The 21598-nt window shown below is 47.8% G+C and overlaps 1 protein-coding gene across 1 annotated transcript; it reads left to right on the top strand.

Moving 5' to 3' along the window:
- Positions 1-21017, top strand: ALPK1 (alpha kinase 1; the record flags this gene model as incomplete). The annotated part of the gene is made up of 14 exons (XM_083861379.1): positions 1-121; positions 3294-3448; positions 10909-11107; positions 11968-12027; positions 12673-12759; positions 13452-13528; positions 14508-14603; positions 15011-15115; positions 15486-17490; positions 17759-17912; positions 18462-18624; positions 18704-18890; positions 19136-19342; positions 20754-21017. The coding sequence occupies 13 exons, from the start codon at positions 1-3 to the stop codon at positions 19330-19332; spliced, it is 3606 nt and encodes a 1201-aa protein (XP_083717505.1). The 3' UTR covers positions 19333-19342; positions 20754-21017.
- Between the last annotated feature and the right edge of the window lie 581 nt (positions 21018-21598).

The raw sequence follows: 21598 nt of genomic DNA, 5'->3' as shown, positions 1-21598 counted from the left end.
ATGTATAACCAAAGCGCCGTGGCCGTGCTGCTGCAGGAGTGCCAGCGGGCCCTGGACACGCTCCTGGCGGCAAAGGCCGGCACGGGCGAGGGGCAGGAACGGGAATACCGGCGGTGCCAAGGTGAGCTCTCCCCCAGGAGAGGCGGCAAGACTCCGCCGGCGCCCTGCCCTATTTTTCCTCTCCGGGCAGATGAATGTCAAGAGATGCCTGGATTTCGAGGCCGTGAATGGGATGCGGGCTGCGGGCAGGCAAGGGGAAAGAAGTCCACTTTGTTGCAGTGAATTGCTGTCAGTTCTAATTTTAAGCTTCAGTAAACATGAGGCTGTAAGGAACAGTTTAGTTTGGGGAGAACAATGCCCAAAAGTTTGCTGATGCACATAAATTTCAGTTATTAAAAAAAAAAAAAAAAAAGAAAAAAAAGAAAGAAAGAAAAAAGAGAGAGAGAGAAAGGAAAAAAAGGATGCAACTTCTGAATAAGGGCACATATTTCCTCTCCTTTCATAGGAACTGGGGGAGGGCCCTCTCTGTTTGTCAGCTTCTCATATATTAAAGAGCTCATTGCCCGAATCTTTATCTTGTAAAATGTGTGTGACCTCTGTAAGTGGTGTCCAAGGAAAAAAAAAGAAAAGAAAAGAAAAGAAAAAAAAAAAAAACAAAAAAAAAAAAAAAAAAAAAACAAAAAAAACACCCCACCTTTGCAATATCCCTCTTGAAAGGAAAATCCATGCTGGCTAAAGGCCGGAATAAATAACCAGGAAAGGAAGCAGCGTTTAGCGAGAGGTGTAATAAAAGTATCCCTCATTTGTTTTAATGCCGACGTTACCTGCTGGAAACCAGCAGCTATTTCGCTATCGCCGCGGCGCTGTGAAAAGAGCGCCGATTTATTATTTCTTAATTCCAACGAAATTAAGGTTTCCCTTCGCGTGACACATTTGCGGCGCTGCCCGTTTTCCAGCTCGGTGTTAATAATGTTTGGTTTTGCCTTGCTTGAGTGGCTCGGCCGTAACGTTAATGTGATCTTTAAAACCCTTTGTTTGTCCCGGGGCGCGGAGCCGTTGAGAATATGTTTTTCCGACCATCCTTGTTCTTGCTGGGAGGTCAGCTGCCTTTTTTTCTGAAGCACCTAAGTCTGTTTGCGCTGGAGGGTGGCGTGTAGGTTTCTGTTATGGATACTGGAAGATTTTTCTCTCTTCTTCTTTTGTTCCCAACAAAGGGTACTTTGTTTCCTCGTCGCAAATTCTTTTTAAGTTTTATTATGGCTCCGCAGAATAGGCTCTTGAACTCCTAATCAGGTAGCGCTTTTACCCCCCTCATCCTCCTCCCTCCTTTTCTCCTATTAAATACCACAAAGTATGAGAAATAATTAGTTTAGTTCCAGATAAGGTAAATCAGTGCCCTTATAATCACTCGATTGGACACGGTCCTTCAGGTAAACTGCTTCAGGAAATGGGCGATCAGAGCCCCAAGTGCTGCTCGGGCTTTTCCGAGGGCCGTGTTCCCATCAGCTGAAAGAAAAATACCCAGCAGCGGGGTGGTGACAGCGACATTAATAACTGCTGGGGCTCTCTGCCCGGGGAAGGAAGGCAAGGGCCCCGCAGGTCGGCGGCTCTCGGCTTCGGGGAGACTCTCCCAGCGCAGGGCCCGAGGGGCTTTCCTCGCCCCCCTCTCCTCCCGGGGCTGCCTTTGTTCCCCTTCGGCTTTCTCAGACCTGCGGCAAGAAGGACTGGAAGCCAAATCCACAGAAATGGTGGGGAGAGGGGAGAGGAGGAGCACGTCTTTATCTCACTCCAAGAGGCAGAACGGGTGGTGTTGGGTGGGTCTGGATTTCTTCTTTATTTCTTTTTTAGGCTAGAAATACTTCCAGTCCACTTCTGTGCCCATTCAGCCTTCGTTAATTAATGAGTTTATATTGCCAGCGTTGAGAACAGCTCTCAGTTACAAGGGTAAACTCTTGTCCTTGGAACTGGATCTTCCTTAGGAAAAGGCTTAGGAAGTTCAATCGTCCCTATTCTACATAGGAGATAAGTCCTTCTGTCCATAGTTTTACATTCCTTGTGATGAGATGAATATCCCAGTGGATATCTCTGCTCCTGCACTGATTTTCCGGTGACAAGTGTGACGGTGGGAGCAGAGCCTCCTCTCCCTGTCAGCTCTGGCACTTGGCACCTTCAAGCACCACTTCGGAAGGACAAGGAAACTTTAACCCAGGATGAGTAACAGGAAGATTTCCAAACCTCATGTTTCCTTGGGACGGCAACAAGTGAGAAAATGTGGGCTGGAAAATGCGCTAACATTGTAAACTTGACTTTTTGGAGGAGGGCTCTAAATATCCAACCTCCTGTTTCTCCCCCAGGAAAACCATACCTATGAATCATGTAAATATCCTTATGAAGTTCATTTTCCAGAGTCCCTGCATAAAGGATTGATTAAAAAATATGTAGCAATGCATTTGTTGCGTTGCCTCGTTAAAGCGGTGATGGTCTCTGAGCAGGGGTTTTTCAGGGGATTAATGGCCAGAAGGGGCCAGATCTGCAGCTGATGATCACCATTAACCCCATCTGGTCAATAATCTCTGTTAATCCACTTTTATTGGCCAGAGAGGCTGCCCAGCCGAGTGGTTAGCACGGCACAGCATATCCACATACCCCCGTTGCAAGGAAAATGAGATGTGGGCTGTGGCTGAAAGGAAGGGACAGATCCAAGCCCAAATCTCTGGCTGTGTGCTCCTAGCAGTTGCATCCTTAGTTGGATCAGGTTGGAGAGCCAACAGAAGCTGATGGAGTGGCTTAGGACCAGTATGAAGAGGGAGCAAGGAGGGACAAACTCCTCCAGAGCTTGTCCTTAATGTTCATTATAACCCTTTAGATTTCTGTCTGATTGCTATCCATGGTCCAGGTTGATCTCCCAGTTTATAAGTGGCTTTCCAGGATGGCTCTGCCACTGTCACCTCGGCAAGGGGGATAGATCTCCTGTGCCATTGACCCCACTGTCCTCTCCTCACACAGGGGAACAGGTTCCCTCCTGCCTCTATTGGAGCAGCTCTTCACGCCCAGGCAGCCACCAGCCGGCACCGCTTCCTGCTAAAAGCCTTTTTAATGGCTGGAGGCTCCCATTTACCTGGAGGGCAGTGCAGCCGAGGGGAACGGATGGCAGCCCCGCTCCCCTTCCCTCCCCACAAGGCTGGTGACAAGGAGCCCTTGGAAGCGAGTAGGGAGAAGGCTTTTTTTGAGACATTGGTGCTGTGAGTGCTGAACCTGCTGCAATATCCTCACCTGCTCTCTGACCCTTTCAGCTCTGCTTCCTGAGGAGCTGAGGAGCCTCCTGGAGGCGGCCAAGGAAATGAAGTGGCCCTTTGTGCCGGAGAGGTGGCAGTACAAACAAGACCTCGGCCCAGAAGACAAAACAAACCTGCAAGATATGATCAGCGCCAGGCTCCCTGACTTGCTGGTATGAAGTTCGACACTCCCGTGGTGTAAAATGTCCCGCTGGGGTGATCAGGGGTGGGGTTTCACAGGAAAGTTCTGGTTCTGTTCCCACTAAGGTAATGCTTCCCTCTTCCCTGAAGAACTGGCATTATAATAACGTTAAAATGCCAAATGTTCGTGTAATTTTTTTTTAAACCCACGAATTTGACAAGGCTGCTGTGCCTCGTTTAATTCTGCTTTGCAAGCAGGTCGTAAGGATAACTAGTAGGGCTTGCACAATCATCACCTGCTCTGTTTTCAATAAAATTACACTATAGAATCCCTTTAAGGACCAAAGCTGGCCAAAACCTACGCAGGAAAGGCAAGGATTCAATGTGATTTCTCCCGTGAGTAAAGGATGGCTGTGTAAGGAGTGGCAGAATCCCAAAGGTCCTTGGGGATCCCATCCCTTAAGGTGATGAGTTTGAGCTTAAAGATTAGAAAGACATGTGGACTGCTTTTTGCTTTTCTGATTTTCCTAGAGATATGTCAGACACGTGGCAAATAGAGGACACCTTTTTTTCCATGGTAAATGTAATATCTGGGCTAAGGGCTATCCCTTTGCCAGGACAGGGATAAAGATGAGGTTTGTGAATTTTATGATGGGGGATTTGTTCCTGTGGTACATGTCTGAAACCAACACCTTCCCATTCCTGCCTGTTGTCAACTCCTCTGCCCAGGAGACCTCAGAGTCCTGCCTCAGCGAGGCCAGCAGGTTTTCTTTGGGAACGATGTGGATTCCTCTGAGCAGCGTGGAGGAGCAGGGAGAAGTTCAGCAAAGCCAACTGCAGGGCTGGGGAGTGGGAGCCCCAGCGTCCCCACATCGCCGGGCTCCTGAATTTCCCCGGGGAGGGCGGGGAGTGGCTGCTCTCGGGTATTTATTTTCTCTCTCCCTTTGGTGTGTGTGGCCTCGGACAGAAATTTATGGCGGAGGTCGACCTCCTTTACAATTCCAGCGCAGCTCTCTAACTTTGGAGCGTTTTGTGTGCTCCCTCCCGGGATAAACACCTGCAGCAAACTCCCCGCGAGACCTGGCTAGATGGGAGATTAATGCGGCTCTAATAGTGGAGCAGCGTTTGCAGCATTATGCCCTCTCCCCAGGTAGATGGGTCTTTTCTGGGATGATACCAATTATTTATTGCTGAAACATCTGTTGATAACTGCAGCTGCCGTTGTTAAACAAAGCCTATCGTGGGGTCAGGGACTATAGGGACCTCAAATCCTCCTCCGTGCTAGTTTTGGGCTATTCACTCACACCCCCTGAAGTCCATTGGTTGCCGTTGTCTCCAATGTTTCATCCCGCGGTGGAAAATACTTTGTAAACGTTGTGCTGCCTTTCTCCATGTGCTTTGAAGTATTATTTCATCTTCATCGGTAATTTATATTCCAGCGCCATTGTACCATGGGAAAAAGGGAAAACCTTTTTTGTTTTCCATTTAATTGTAGATAGACTGACATTTTGACCTGCATTATTAGTATTAGTCAGGAAAAGGGATTTTTTTTCCCCTTCATCCATTCCTTCTCCCCCCCCTTCTTTTTTATTTTAAATAAAATTTAAAGACAGAGCAAAGGCTGCCTCAGTTCTTTGAATAAAAAGCTGGGGGGGAAATGAAGCTGAAGAGAAGTGATTACAGTATGATGAGGAAAGATAAAAGTGTGAGCAACTTTTTTTTCTTCCCTTTTTTTTTTTTTTTTTTTTTTTTTTTTTTTTGGCATGAGGGACAGAAGGATAATTTAATTCCCTGAAGGACAAAAAAAAAAAAAAAAAAAAAAAAAAAAAAAAAAATAGAAGTCTTTATCGATTTATCGTTCGGAAAAAGAAGAAAAAAAAAAAAACCAAAAAAAAAAAAAAAAACAACCCAAAAAAACAACAACCCTTTTAAATTTTCCCTCTCTGTTTATTTTAATTTGCCACGCTTAGAATAAGCTCATAAACCGTAATTCATTACATTTAAAAAGTGCTTTGAGATCCATGAATGAAAGGCGCTTCATTACCATAACACTCTGGCGGTGGTGAGGGAGGCAGCGCTGGCTACCGGCGCTCTCGGTGAGGATGAGGATGCCTCGCTCCGGGGCGGGGGTGAAAAGCTCCATGAGACCGGCACAGGCAGTAAGCGGATTAGGCTTCAAGGGTTTGCCTCGGTGCTGTCGCACTTTAAAAAAGTTGGATCCGCCTCGCCGGCAGCTCCTTCGGCACACCAGGAAGGCAAATTAAGCTTCTTTAAGTGCTCTCCTTCGTCCTTGCTGGGGGATGCCCCTATGCATCCCGTAAAAAGTGCAGGGTTTGGTTTGAATTTTAGGATTTTTTTTCTTTTTCCGGGATTCACCCCCCAAAGGCGACCAGAGTTCAATAAGCACTGTTTTCCACGTTTTCCTGACAGGTTTCAGGTAGCAAACCAAGCCCTTCCTGCAGCCTCCGCGGTGGGAATCTGCACTAAGGCTCGAAGGGTGATAGCCAACATCTGTATCCAAAGCCAAAACTGGGAAACACTGGGATGATAATTTTTTTATTTTTTATTTTTTTCGGAATTGTCACAGCACCCTTGCTGGCAGGGATATAAAGAAGGAGGGATTATTTTTCCTCTCTAAATACCGCCTGCGCTGTGGGGTTGGGAATGGGCCTAGAGATCCCAAAGGGAGGCTGCCAGGGGTGCCCTCCCTGCAGGTCTTTGCTTTCCCAAGAGATGGAATTGGCCTAATGCTCGGTGAGCAGCCAATAGAGGGCAACATGCCCATGGCCACGGAAGCTTTGATCCCAAAAAACCTGCTGTGGTTTTAGTTGAAGGACAACTCTGTGCACACGCATAGTTCTCTTCTGGGATGATTCATGCTGCGTATTATTTTATTTTATTTTTTTTTCCCGTTTGCAAGCCCATAGTGATGATGTGGGGGTTTCCTTCTTTTTTGTCCTACCTATCAGTAATTCCTGTATTCATTCACGGACCAGGATCTGCTGGGACAATGGGAATATAAAAGGAAAAGCCTTCAAGAGTGGAGCTACTCTGGTCCCTCTGTAGGGAGCTGTGCAGGCTGGCTCCGTGCTCCCTGCTGTGGATGGATCCTGGCCCTGCTAGCACGGCATCTCCTGGGATTTAATGGGAATATTGAAAAGGGTGGAAAATAAGGCCCTGCAGCCCTTGGCTAATTAGGTACTGATAGATTGCCATTAGGGAACCCGTTCCAAGAGACGTGCCCGAGCTGCTGTAGGTGTGTGTGTGGCGCTGAGGAGCTGGGAGCCTTTGAAAAAGAGCTAAAGCCGGGGCCGAGGATTTCGTTTTCTCCTCCTCCTAACTGTGGGTGTGGTAATGGGAGAATTAAAGCCCTGAATCGTAGCCCTGGGATCTCGGTTGTTGAGGCTGACCTTTTGCTACCTGCCTGCTAAGAGCTCTTCTTGGGTGATCCCAGTGAAACGGAGAGTGATGTGAGGGATGAATTCAAACCAGGAGGGAATCGCGGCACCCCAGCCTCCCGGGGCCTTTGTAAGTGAGAAGTGTCAGAGATTAGGTGCAGGCAGAGGAGCCTCAGCCGTCCGAGGTGACTGCCCTGGTGCTGCAGAGCACTCTGCCTTCTGCTGCCTGTGTGAGAAAACCACAGTAGAATTTATGTGGACCATAAAAAAAATAAAATAAAATAAAATAAAAATTTAAAAAGGGGAGCTGGATCCTGGGTGTGTGTTGGGCTGTCACTTCACTTTGTTCATGGGTAGGGCACCTCCCTGGGGTATCTACAACTTCGAATGTTGTATTCCTGAGATTATCTTTTCTCAATTGCATCGATGTTTTGAGGACATGGATTCAGGGAAGAGTCTCTTATATTTTTAGATGTCGATAATGGACTTGCTGTTGCTCTCTCGGGGGGGGGTTCTGTCACCGGTTTTGCCATATTTAGGTATTAAAATATCTCCTTTTAATGTGCCACGATAGTTCATAAGTGGTCCAGAACAAACCAGAGCCACGAAGTGATTGTGGCACCTCTCTGTCTTTGGTACTAATCAAGAGCAGGAACCCTGTATGTGACCATGGTCCCCCAAATCATTGCTCCCCTATTGGACACAAGGCCCCCAGGAACCCCACTTCAAGCAGCTTCCTGGGAACTTTAGGAGTTCTCCTTCTGTCCTCATCACAAAATGCTGCTGTTCTTTTTCCTTGAGGAAATCAGGAGATATTCCCACTCCAGGACCTCCTCAGTTGCCGAAGCAAGATGAGGTTGGTTGCAAAAGCTGCCCCAGTTTGTGGCGTTTTGAACTGCTCCTAACGCACCTAACGCTGCTGCCGCCTTTGAATTCCCAACTCTCCGCTGCCTGCAGGACGAATAACTTGAGATCATTAGCAGCTTCGGGATGAGGGAGAATCCTCATCTGCTCTGAGCCGACAGGGAAGTGTCCGGGAGCTGCAGCGATTCTCCGTGTGACCGTCCCGTGTGTCAGCCTGGACCTCCAGACATGCTTTTTCTCCTGCCCGTCACCGGGAGCCTTAATTCCCTGCTGTTTGCGGTGCGGGCTCTGATTGCCAGCTCAAAGGCAGGGATTGATAGAGAAGTCCCGCTCAGTGACAGCGGCTTTGGTCCCTGGCAAAGACGGGCTTTGCTGGCGGCGCGTGGGGTAACGGGGGGGAAAAGCTGCGGCCCAACCCATCGCCGCTGTGGCCGCGTGTTTAATCTGACAGGGGGAGAGAAAATCGGGCAGTTTGTTAGGGTTCAGTGGAGTGCTAACGAGGAGCAGCTCTTGGGAGAGGGCTAAAGCACCTGGAAGTAGGTGCCTGCCTGAGACGCTCCTACCTTGTGCGTGGAATTTGAAATTCTTTGCTGGCCGCTCTTAGTTTTGTGGCTTTTAAAAGAAGATTTTAAACCTCGGCTGCAGTCTCGAGTGAAACTAGGACTGAACCAGTCTGAGACAAGTGGATATTAGCAAACGCAGAAGTCCTGAGCGTCCACAAAAGTGTGTGTGTGTGGGGGGGACACACTGAAAATTAAATCTTTCTTTCCCCTGCTTTTAATCACGCTGTCTGTAGAGGCGTTTTTCCAAAGGGGATCCTCCTGAGCCTGCAGGCTGTGGAGGAGGGCTTGCCTCTGGGATCTTGGCTTTATAAAGAGGGCCGAGAGAGTGGATTAAATCAATATTTCATTTATTTGGGCTTGTAATTCCTCTTACATCAGCTGCCACATAAAGATTTCCCTCTATTTCCTTCCCCTCCTCCTCATCCTCATTTACTATGCACCAATAATTTCCCTTTGACGCTTTCCTGCCCGTCCTAGTGCCAGATGGCCCCGGTTCTGAGCTTCTCCCGTCTCTTGGGAGCGGCCCCATTGTCAATGCAAAGGAGGCGTCGTGGCTTTGAACCCAAAGCTGGGACCCAAACTTCGGCCCCGGCGTGAGGAGGAGCCGAGCCCGCTAATGCGGGGAGCCATGCGAACCGCACACCCTCCCACTCAGCGACATTAAGGCGAAGCCCCTTCACTAAAGGCTGCTTTGCATTTCCCCCAATGGTCCGTGTATAGAAATCCGGCGCAAATTTAATTCTCCCACCACCTGATTCCACTTCCCAGCCGCGAGGTTCCCTTTTGTGCCCTAAACTCAATTAGGCGGATCCATTTCACGTCGTGGGCACAGATGTGAAAACAAAGTGCGCGCCCACCTCGCTCTTTCTCTCCCCCTCTCCCTCTCTCTCTCTGGATACGCCTAAAACGATAGAGAAAGTGAGTAAATCTGTGTAGGCTGCCAGCTTCTGGTCGTGATGGAGCAGGCTGAGCCATCCTGGGAGCCAGAGGGGTTTTCCCTGGCTCGGGGAGCCGCTGCCCCGGTTCCTGTTGGAGTGGTGTTTCTGGAAGAGTCCCTGAGCACGGCTCGGGTGCGCTCGCTGGAGGTGCTGAGGAATTTTCCAGCCACACGAGTTGGCAGGGAATGAAAGGAGCGGGTGTTCATTTCTCGGTGTCCCGCTCGGAACGGGGTGGGGACGTCGCCACAGAGGGTGACACGGAGCCGCGTCGCTGTGTGCCACACAGCATGCGGCCCTGCCTCCCCCAAAAAAAGAAAGAAAAAAAAAGAGCCCAGTTTCTCCCCCTGGCTTGACTTTTCTACATTTTGTGTCCATTTGGGTTTGGAGAGGGACACAAGAGGTTTCGGCATTGAGCAGGGAGTTAAATTATGCAGCTGCAAGACTGCCAAGCCCTTCAGAATAGGATGCTTCGTTTAGATTTTCCACAATGCTATTGAAGTGCTTATTTTCCTCCTGAAGAGACACAAACAGATGCAAACTTCTGTAAACACTTTAGAAATTAATTCAGTGAGTTTGGCCTCTCAGCAGTGCTCAATAGCTGACAGAAAAATGTCTAATTAGTGCAAGTGGAAATAATAGGGCCACTTGGATTCCTTCCATCCTCCTCCAAGTCTACTTTTCCTAGGAACTCAAAGGCCCTTTTGTTTGGTAGGTCACCCTCTCTCAGGCTTTTGTGCTGCGATCTATTAAAGGAAGAAGGGGAGGGAAAAAAAATAGATTAGGCGATGCTCTGTGCTTAAATATATGGCCTGTTGATGAGCATTTGGAATGGCTGGTTTGCAGTGTCAATTTACAGGTGCTTGGAGAGGGGATTCCTCCATTGTTGGCCAGCACAAGCGGAGCTGTGCCTGCAGGACCTTCAGGAATCCTTTTCAAGTGCCATCCTCTTAGAAAATCCAACTCGGGCTGAGGAAAAAAAAAAAAAAAAAAAAAAAAAAAAAAGGAAATTTGTACAGATCCACCTTGCTGAAGTGCAGACAAGCTGGGAAATGCTTGCCATGGATAGGGGCCATAGACTGACATGGGCTTCTTCCTGCACACCTCTGAGGGTGCTGCTTGATGCTCTGGTGGGGATTTGGACAAAGATTTCTTGGCAATCATCTCTGGAAAAGTAATCTCCTGGGTGTCAGTGTGTGGAGCACCTCCTCACTCCACCGAGAGGAATACCAGGCCCAGCATGGGAAGTGATGGGCTTTTGGTAAACAGTCCCCAGGTCCTCACCTGTATCTGTGATGAGGCTGTGTGTCTCCTCTGGCTGTCCTTGCTGCCCTCCTGTCGCGTTAACAGCAAGGATCTCAGGAATTCTGACAGCTCCCCATGTGGGTGCGATGGTTCATCTGCTGTGGGAGCCCAGGAGAGTTCACAGACACTTAGTTGTCATTAAGGGTGGCCTGCAGGGGGGAAACATTGGATTCCTATCCCGTTTGTGGTGTACGGAGTGGATGGCCTGAGCTCCAAATAGGGCAATGGCTATCCAGCCATATCCAGCCTTCCCAGTCTCACCCCCGCCTTTTCAAGTAATTGCTGAAATGAAAACGGGGTGAGGAACAGAGTTGCTGAAGCAGAACATTTCCCAGCTCTCTGAGCCGCCGGAGGTGAGTTTTCCTGAGGACGCCTGCGTTTTTTTTTTTTTTTTTTTTTTTTTTTTTTTTTTTTTTTTTTTTTCCAGGCTTATCTGAAGGCCTCCATCCTAGCGAGGGATAGCGCCACGGCCACGGCCGTGGTGTTCCTGATTGACCGCTTCCTGTACTGGATCGACGCCTCCAGCCGGCTGCTGCGAATCGCCAAGGGGCTGCACCGCCTGCATCCCGGCGCTCCCATCAGCCCGCAGCTGCTCATCCGCCAGGCTCGCCTGGCCGTCAACGCAGGTACCGCCCTGCCCCGGGTCCTGCCGCAGCCCCACGGGAGGGAGGACACTTGGCTCGTGACAGGGATGCTCGGTCCTTCCCTGGTGCCATCTTCCCAAACACATTTCCCGCTCCCGGCCCCCTGGAGCCCTCCCGGCTCCTCTCGCTAGCACAAAGGGGCCGGTGTAAAGGGTTTCAGAGCCAAGAGCAGGAGAGAAAATTGTGAAAGGGTGTGGAAAATACTAATTGGAGCTTTTGTTCCTTAACAAATCTTCCCTGCTGGTTTCAAACGGGGGTATCTGAATTGCTGTTCTCCTGACCAAGGGCCTTGGAAAAGGAAATTAGAATCCTGGCATTTTCTCGACACTGTCCCACCTGCTTTTCATTTTTTCAGTGAGGCCACTTGGCTATGCAAACAATGCAGATTACAACTCCTCCAGGATAAAAAAAATGAAATTCCATCATTCCTGTAACATTCACAACACCTGAAGGATTTTTAACACATCTTCCTGTGGCTGTGCTTTACATGGTGGGATGTCAAGCCGCTCCCCAGTCACACCTAAAGAGGTTTCCAAAGCCCACGTTTCCTTGGGACAGAACCTAGAAGCATTGCTGCTGAAGGAAGCAGTCTAGATTACTTTCTTCTGGGAGGGAAATAAGAGCTGGGAATCCCAACAATCTTCCAGGAACGTGTCATATGTACAGTAAAAAAGATACATTCACAATTTCACGTTGCAGAAGGTGGGGCACATGCATTTCTGGCTGTGAACAGCAGCAGTTCTCTGTGCAGGTGATGCCTGATTAATATTTTTATTCATGTCATGCCACAATACATTTTTATGTTCATTTTCTATCCATTTTTTGCTTTAATTTTCACTCAGGTAAACTTTTAAAAGCTGAATATATCCTAAGCAGCCTGATTAATGACAACGGAGCAACAGGTGTGTATAAATTCCTTTTCCCACTTCATACTTGCTACTTTGGTCCAATTTTTGATCCCGATTTTAACAGTTACACCAGCCTCAAAAAGCCAAACCAACCTCAGTAATGACTCCTCACATCATACTTGTTTTTCCTTCACCATTCTCTCCAAAGATGTGGAAACATCACTTTATTTTTGAAATTTCCATCTTTCATCCTTGTATACCTTAACTTGGGTGGGAAAATATTCTGAATGGAGAAGGTTAACCTGTGGAGCAATGTCAAGCAACTGAGTGATGTAGAAAACTAAGACAACTCTGTCCCCTCAAAAATCCAGACTGTTGGAGTGATGTTCATCCTCCACATTCTTATTAATCTTACAGACTAAATAGATACTTTATTCTATAGGATTTATTTTCCTTTCTTCAGGGTTTCTTTAGTGGGTGTATTCAGGTTGCTATACGACTGAAAATTGAGGCAGTTCAGGGTTCTGTTGGTTTCTTTTCCATGGGAAGCTGAGATTGTCATATGGAAAGGGCCTCCATGCAAGGGAGAGAATCCTGGCAGTTTGCTGTGATGCAGGTGACCCTTGGAAGCTTAGAATGACAGGAATATTTTTCTATTTTTCTATAAAACTATGCCGAGTTTTCCTACTCTTCCTGCAGGAACCTGGCGATACGCTGTGGAGAGCGATCGGATTCTTGTCCAGGCGGTCTGCTTGCAAATCAGGGGACAGATTCTGCAGAAGCTTGGTACGGCTTTCTTCTAGAAGCTTCCACTCAAGATTTCCCCCTGGGTTTTTTTCCCCTTTAAAATGTCACACTAGGCCTGTGTCAGAATTTTGGCTTGTGGTGAACACCCTATAGCCATAAAACAGGCACAGAGGACGAGTTGCATACCCATCTCTTTGCTGCAAGGGCCTGGAGCCATGTACCAAGTAAATATAGTGCAGAAATTATCATTTTATTACTAATCTCGCCTGAAGCCAAGGAACAATCTGAAATGTTCCCTTTTTCCTATGCCACTCTGTATTTGCTAACAGTTGTCCCAGATTCCCTATTCCCAAAGGCAGGCGGTAGTTTATCACAGGGACATCCCAGCAATATCCTCTCTCGAGACAAGAAAATCCCTCATTTTCAGCAGGAGGGACTTTTGTATTCAGGGCTTGGCACTTTAGGCAGCAGCCTTCATTTTGTGTTTTTGGTTTGAGACACCAAACCTTCCATATGACTGTGGAGCTGAAGTCATTTATGAGGACAAAGTGGGTGCTTATGCACAGCCAAAAACTAAAGGAAACTCATAAATGGTCAGAGTCACTTAAGCAAAACATGCCAGGGTGTGGTTTTATCCTGTCCTGAGGACACAAGGTGTAAAATAAACTATGGAAAGCCATCCTTGGCAGTGACCTGCTCAGTGCCTGTTTGTTTTTTCTGGTTTGTTTCAGGGATGTGGTATGAGGCAGCAGAGTTGATCTGGGCTTCAGTCGTGGGATACTTCAAACTTCCTCAACCAGATAAAAAGGTAGCATTTCCTTTCCACTCTGCATCCCTCTGCCGACCCAGTAATCACTCCAGCTTAGCTTTTGTTTCCTTTAGCAGCAGTGTTTCAATTACACACCTCAGCCAGGGTTAACAGGCAGCACAAAGTCTGTATTCCACGTTGTTTCCGCGTGCATGCATGGCCTCACCCGCGCTCCTTTTTCCCTGCAGGGGGATGAAAGCAATACTTCTCATTAAGCAGAACCATCTGAAGTGACCCATCCCCAAGGATGCCTCTGGTGCCTCCCACAAGGACAGACTAATTCCAGAGTGCAGCCACAGATTTTTAGCAATTTCTTAGGATTAGAACTGATTTTTTTTCCCCCAAGCGCATCTGTTTGCAGGGCTGTGCTGGCTGTAGTGGATGATGGATTCGCATGGCCCTGCAGGACCTGAACACCTCACAAAGCCACCATGCCTGTCCTTAGCACTTTTGTGAGGCTGGGCAGCACTAATCTTGCCACTGGAGGTGAAGCAGCAGTCACACCATGTGTCCATAGCTAAATAGGAATGTGAGCCCAAGCCTGGCAAGTCCTCAGGTGATGCCTGGAGAGGGTTTGTAATTGGACCCCAGCATTAGATATCCCACAAACCCAGACCTTGTCACCTCTTGTCTGCCATGTCTTAAAGCTTGACCTCAAGCTCAGAACATTTCTGTGCTCCATTTCAGCATCAGTAGGGAACTCTGCAGTGAATTTTGTGGAAGCATACCTGGTTTTCTTAATTATTTGGCCAGGCAGGCCCTTAGGTGGCATCAGGTCTTCCAGATTACACTTCCATCAAGTGAAATTAATAAAACTGTACCAAGATAACATCTCTGAATTTCTTAGCCATGCTCCTCTTTGGATCTGGTTTATGTGTTTGTTTTCTTGTTGTTCTGGCACATTCTATGCAGCAGAGCAGTAAAATTCAAAATACAGGGGGAAAAAACCCACCAGGAAAATTTTTCATTTCTCTTTCAGGGAATTGCCACATCCTTGGGCATTATGGCAGACATCTTTTCTTCCATGAATGAGCAGGATTATGCACACTTTAAAACCAATGCTGACATTGACCTGGTGAGACTCGGTTTGGGGTTTGTGTGCGTGGATTCCTCAGGTCGTCTCAAATTCACCACACATTTCCCTCTCCTGTGCTGAGAGGGCTGAAGAAACTTCCATTGTGAAGTTTGGTAGCACCTAGATGGGAGAGTGCTTGGCTTCAGGGAAAAGAATATATTAAGAGTATTTTATAAAATGTATTTTATAGAGTGCATACATTTAGAGTATTTATAGAGTCAAAAGTGACATATCCATGGTAAACCTTAGCAAAAAGGGTCCTGCAGAAACAGACCAGGCTGCTGTTTAAGACCTGGTTGTCCCTGCCTACCAGGCCCTATACATTTGTAAATCAAGCCCTTGAGTTGAGGTTTTTCCTCATGTTTGGTTTTTCTTTTTTTTTTTTTTTTTTTTTTTTATTTCCTCAGAGCCTCCTTCAGGAGTTCAGCCACCGCTTGTTATCAGCAGCTGAGGCCTGCAAGCTGGCAGCTGCCTACAGCCAGTACACCCCCCTGTTTGTCCTCACGGCCGTGGTGAGTGCTGCTCCTCCCTCTGGAAGCGGGATCTGTGCAGGGGAAGAGTCCAGGCTGCTAAATTTGGCTCTGACATGGCTTTCAGACAGGGTATCATGTCTGTGTTGAGGGTTTGGTTGGTTATATGGGGTACACGTTGCTCCGAACTGCAGCGGGGAAAGCTATCCACAGAGTGAGGATGGGCTTTGGAGCCCTGGGAGTGCTGCTTCTCCTAGAACTACAGCTGTATTCCAAAGGAGGAAAAAAAAGAGGAAGTTTATTTCCTCCAGGAAATATAGCAGCAGGCAGTTAGAGCCAAGCTTTGCCTCAAATCATTTAAGGGAAAGAAACACGTTTTTAATTCATTCATTCCTCTTTGATCCCCTCCCAGAACATCCGTGGGATGTGCCTGCTGTCCTACAGCCACTCCAAGGACTGTCCCCCAGAAAAGAGAGAGTTCTACTTGTCTGAGGCCAAAGAATCCTTTGAGATCGGGCTCCTGACCAAGGGGGAGCAGAGTGCCATCACCAGCAAGCAGGAGCTGCACAGTTTCATCAAAGCTGCCTTCTGTCTGGCCACCGTGCACCGATGGCTCTATGGAGAGAGCCAGCAGCTCCAGGAGGTCACTCAGCTGTGCAGGGAAGCCCTGGGAAAGCTGTACTCTTACAGCACCTTATATCCAGAGGAGGAGGATAAAGGGACACTTGCCAAAGAGATCATGTCTCTGATCTCATCCGTGAAGAGGCACCTTCGAGTGGGAAGCTTCCAGAATTCCGATGCCAGGTCCTACGTCCCAGACAGTTATAAGGGCTCAGTGCAAAAACCTGTCCTGCAAGGGGAAACCAGCTTTGAGAAAATCCTTGCCAAGCATTCCCAGCATCACCTGTCAGTGTGCCAAGTGTTTGAAAAAACTTGCAGGATTAGTAAAGCCACACTGGGAGAAATCCAGGTGGGAGCTTGTATCACAACCTTAAGAACGGAGACCAAAACCATGGACACTGTGTGTACTGCTGAAGACACAGTTCACCAGAGGAGAGGTGCTGTGAAAATCCTGAGCTCACCAACAGCAGGAAGCCCCTCAGAGGGACTCAGTGGCCAAAGAAATCGAGGCATTGGCTCCGGTGTGATGAAAATTTCATTTGAAGAAGAGATTGAGCCATTAGAAATTAAAATAAACAGCAGAAATTACGTTTTCAGCAGAGGGCTAAACAGGAGTCAAAGCACTACTTCTGAGAACTCCTGGTGCAAGCTGTCTAAATCTGGTTCCTCTTCCAGCTGGGAGGAGCTAGGCTGTAACAGCAGCAGAGAGTCTCTCAGGGACAGGCAGCAAGGGGAGACGGGCGCAGTGGACGAGCAGTGCTGCACCACAGAATCCCTTGGAAATGGTCAAGATGTGCCCTTGTGCTCATTACCTCCCAGAGCCTGGCATCCTGCTCCTCGGGAGCCTCTCCGTGGCTGTGGGGGGTCTCCTCAGCATTCCTTAAAGGGGTGTGCATCACGGAGCGTGGTGGAGGAGGAGTCTCTCTGTGGAGAGGAGCTGCAGGAGGGAGGACACCATGGAAGGAGCTCTTCAGAAAAGAAAGCAAAGGGCTCGAACAATGAGTTTCCTTCCCTCTCCGTCTCTTACTCTGTTCCTCCTACAGGGCAGGAGGAGGAGAAATCCTTTTCCTGTGAGGAGCTGAGCTGCAGGACCAAGGACAGCAGCGGGGAGGGAGGCGTTGGTCACTCGGAGTGGGTCCACTCACCAAGAGAACCTGCAGAAAGCACTGAGGATCCCTCGTTTGAGGCACAGCCCCCCCAAAACAGGGGCACTTCTGTACCATCGACAAACATCAGGCCAAAAACGGGCAGTGACTCCTCTGTGTGTGACTGGGTGAGGAAATCTGCCATGCAGGGGAGCAGATCTCTCCAAGTGCCTCAAGTTGACCCTCAGGCAGAAACACTAGATGACACTGAATTTGAGCTCATCAGTGTGGGAGACTTAGTAAACAATTATCCTACAGCACTGACTCCAAAGCGTGAAGCAACTCCCAGAGTGCCAACAGCTTTGCCCTCCCCGGAAAAGATATCCACAACCAAGCAGTTTGACTGTGCCGCTACAGAAGAGGATGAAGAGAAGTCTCAGGATGTGGTCAGCAGCAAGAGACAATCCAGTTCCTCTCCGAGTTCGTGGATCAGATCAGCACAGATGCCCACGAGCTCCCCTGTAGGTTCAGTCCCAAGGGGAAGTGGTTTTGCCTTCACGCCTGGGAGAGTGATGGAAGAGATCCTGGACGCTCGGTTTCTGAGGGATGATGATTACAAGCAGCTTCTGGCAGGGGTGGAGCACAATTGGCTTGTCCAGAGACTGATGCCTACTGGGATTTTTAGGGCCAAAGAGCTTCACAAAGCGTACTGTGAGTTCCCACACAGCAGCATGTGCCTCCACAGAGAACAAGCTTGACTCAGGCTTTTTAACACAGTATTTTAGTCAGCATTTATTGGGATTTAATTTTTTATTGCTTTCTACCCCATTACTTTAGTTCAGAATCCACATGCCATCCCTGAAAACTGCTTAAGATAATGATCATTAAGTTAATCATAAATAACAGCCAGTCCTCAGCACAGGCTCAAAGCAGTCCTGTGGATTTCTCCCTTTTACCTGTGACATTTTCTTTTTTGTAGCTGCTCTTCTTCTGAAATACTCCAAGAAATCTGGGCTGTGGACAGGCCAGGAGACAGCTGTGTTCATTGGGGACTACCTGAACGTGGCCAAGGAAGGCAAGCAGAGGAGTGCCTTTTGGATACACTTCCTGCACCAAGAAGAAAGCCTGGGAAGGTATGGACCTAGCAGATTTCTGAAACAAAGTGTTCATCAATGCTGCTTCTTTGTAAATATGGATAAAAACTGCCTGGTAAGATTTGCTGTAGCAAGAATATTTTATGTCGTTCCCAAATGTGCTGGACATTTTGGCAATCTTCCCCACCACTCCATGTAACTCTACCTTTTAATTTCTAGGAAGGAAAAGCTGCTTTACTGTCATCTTCTAACACCTAATTGCAGTGTTCAGATCATGACTAGAAGTGGCTTATAAGTTATTATGGATGGAGAACAGTATTTTAATACCTCTGAGTCAGGTCTCTCTTCAGGCTTAAGAGTTGAGTTTAAACATTCCACTGTTATGAACCCCCCATCCCAGGATTTGATGGATAATTTTTCACCTCTGTGAGATATAAAATAAAAGAATTCCACCCAATTATAATCACAGCCATTTTAAATGCATCACCCACAGGTGGATTTGCTTCTGATGAGTTCTGCTTTGCAGTGATGTTTCTGTATCAGAGCATCCAGAAGAAACACCACTCCAGACATTCTCCTTTTGTTTAGGTATGTTGGGAAGGAATATAAAGAGGAAAAAGGACTCCTCCATCATTTCAGTGACGTGGAGCGACAAATGACCGCCCAGTACTACGTGACAGAGTTCAACAAGAGGCTGTATGAGCAGAAGCTCCCCACCCAAATCTTTTACATCCCCTCTGCAGTGCTCCTGGTAAGAAATGTCCTGTAAGCAATTCCAAGGAGGGGTGTCTTGGGTCAATTATAGTAGCAGTAAGGCTGTCTCCTTTCAGATACTGGAGGACAGAACCATCAAAGGGTGTGTGAGTGTGGAGCCCTACATCCTGGGGGAGTTTGTGAAGCTGTCCAACAACACCAAGGTAGTGAAGAACGAGTACAAAGCCACGGAGTACGGGCTGGCTTACGGCCACTTCTCCTACGAGTTCTCCAACGGCACTGATGTCGTTGTCGACCTTCAAGGTGTGTATGACAGTGATGAGCCTTTCACACTCAGCTTCTAACCCACAGGTATCTTTGGAGTATTCATTTAATTAAAATCCATTGTGTGTCTCCTAGGGTTCTGCTTTTGCAGCTGTAGGTGGAAACAAACTGGGAATCACTGAGGTGACATAGACAGAGCGGAGGCCATGCCAGGCAGAGAGTCCTGAGTGTGGTAATACAAAGGCTGTGGTGTTTGATATCAGGATGTGCCACTTCTTCCACAGGCTGGGTGACAGGAAACGGGAAAGGCCTCATCTACCTCACAGACCCCCAGATCCACTCCCTCAATAGCAAAGACGTCTCACGCTCCAACTTCGGGAAGAAGGGAATTTACTACTTCTTTAATGATCAACACGTGGAGTGCAACGAGATCTGCAGCTGCCTGTCTTTGACAAGGCCCTCGGTGGAGCTGCTGGCCTAGACTGGCACAGGTCAGTCCACAGAATAACCCATGGGCTGGATACTGTTTTACCCTACACCTCTTTGGGAGCAGGCTGTCCCAAAAAAAGCTGCTTTTATTTCCCATCCTCCGCTTCCCCTTCCAAAGCCCTGCTGCCCCACAGTGCTGGGCTCATTTCTTTGGGGAGATTTTCTCAATGAGAAAGGAGCACAGTGTCAAAGTTCCACAAAAAGATGGGTCCCCAACAGACTTTGCTTTAACAAAACCATCCCCTTTTGTTTCTGCAGCCAGCAGAGGTTTTTAGGCTTTTGTCCCCGCGTTTTAGCAATGCTATTGTTTTCTAGGTGATGTTTGTGCCGAGTTGTTTGGAAAGATGCCCTATCCCTGGGCCAACTGATTAGAACTAGGTGTAAAGAGGGAGAAGGAAGAGAGAGAGAAAAAAAATTAAATCTCTTTATTATGGTGCATAAACCTTCAGTCTTGGGGAGCTGCGCAGCTGTGCGGGGAGAAAAATGCATTCAAAAATATAATGCCAGTGTGAATAATCCTTTCCCGAGCGCTGCTCGCAGACTGCTCCAGCTTTGTCAGGTGAACTTGAACCAGGCCATCAGATTTGCGGCCGTTCCCATTGCACACTGTCTGTCACCCCAGGGCATTCACCATCTTGCCTGTTGTTAAGAGCCAGCGAACAATCCATCATTGAGCTGGGCAGTCGCCGGCTCACACAACAGTGAAATCGGCATGTGACGGGACACTCGGCCTCAGTGTCTCGCAGATTAAAGTGATACATGGAAACTCACGTGTTACTGGGAAGATTAAGCCCGGTTATCTTATGCAGCCAATAAAGGCCGGCCTTGTCCTCGGCAGTGGGGAAATGCCAGCTTTGACTGAGTGACAAACGCCGCGCTCACATAGCTCCGTGCTCCGGCCGGCGAGCGCCGGGCTCCGGAGGGCGAACAAAGCTAGTTAGCGAGATCCCGGGAATTAATGGGCGGCGGAGATGCCATGTTAAAGCCTCTCTGCAGAAGCTTTCCCTGCTCTATAGAGACAATTAAAACCAAAACAAAACCTCCCGGACAATCTCCGCAGGACAAAGTGTCCCGATGCCCTGCCGGCAGCCGGCCCCGCCGTGTCTGCTCCCACAGCACACGCAGCTTTGGGACCCCTGACCCAATCAGCTCCTTCGTGCTCAAAGAAAGAGAAAGAAAATTTATTTAGACTTGCTTCCGAATAAATCCACCCCTGTGAAATTTTAATATTTTGCTTTTTTCCTAATATCTCCACCTAGTCGCTTGTTTCTTTTGTTGGTTTTAGGAGATATTTTGCCACCTCAGCTAAAGTTACAGCTACTCACAGGTAAAAGTTAGGGTCAAGGATCAGCTTGTCCTGTTCCCTGTTAAAACAGACATAGGATCATATTCTACTGGTCTTACTCTTCACAGGATTGGGCACAATTTCAGATGTTTCAGGCACTCTGTCTTCATCCGGAGCTTGGAAATCATGGATTTACAACTTCATCGCCTGAAGAACTGGGATGCACACGGGTCCAAACACACAGAGTTTGAATTACTGGTTCATGTTTGTGGTATAAATAGGGGATTATTGAGAAAATAAAGAGTTGACTCTGAGGATGGAGAATTTAATATTTTGGCTGTAAATTTCATCTTAGAGATACTGACAAAAAGAATTGCTGTTATTTCCTCTGATTTCAGAATAAAGTAATTTGAACTAACTGAGACATCGGGAATACTTTTTCTTTTTAAATTAGAAATTGGAAGTTTTCATGGGAGATTCAGTGCTTTGTATTGAGTAACTTGCTACCAAGATGCTTTTTTGGGCTCGATTAAATGTAACACTCTCCAAATTTCAACCTGAATACTCGGTATAACCAGTGAGGTCCAGTCTCTGCAAAATGAGTGGAACTGTGTCGTGCTGGGACAGTGAAATATGAACTGTAGGGACATCACGCTTGAGGAAACATTAAACCTTTTTTTCTCTTGCCTAAACTCCAGGACTTGAGTTTACGCTCTGTGCAAGTGCTACTGTAAGTCAGGCACAAACCTGGCCTGCTTGTTATGGTGGTGACACACTTTCCTGTCCTTCAGGGAGGGTATTTGCCTGAAGAGATTTTGCCTCCTTCCCTTTCTGCAGGGATCCAGGTGAAAGGCAGAGAAAGGAGCTGGCTGCGTGTCGTGCTTGTGTATCCGAGTTAGTACATTAGATATCCAGGGAACAGGCTGATGCAACCAAAGCCTGCTAACAGGTAGAATGATTTTCTCCCTCGTTT

This window comes from Zosterops lateralis (genome assembly GCF_965231275.1).
Source record: "Zosterops lateralis genome assembly, chromosome: 5".
Taxonomy (NCBI): domain Eukaryota; kingdom Metazoa; phylum Chordata; class Aves; order Passeriformes; family Zosteropidae; genus Zosterops; species Zosterops lateralis.
This window is presented reverse-complemented; position numbering and strand designations above follow the sequence as displayed.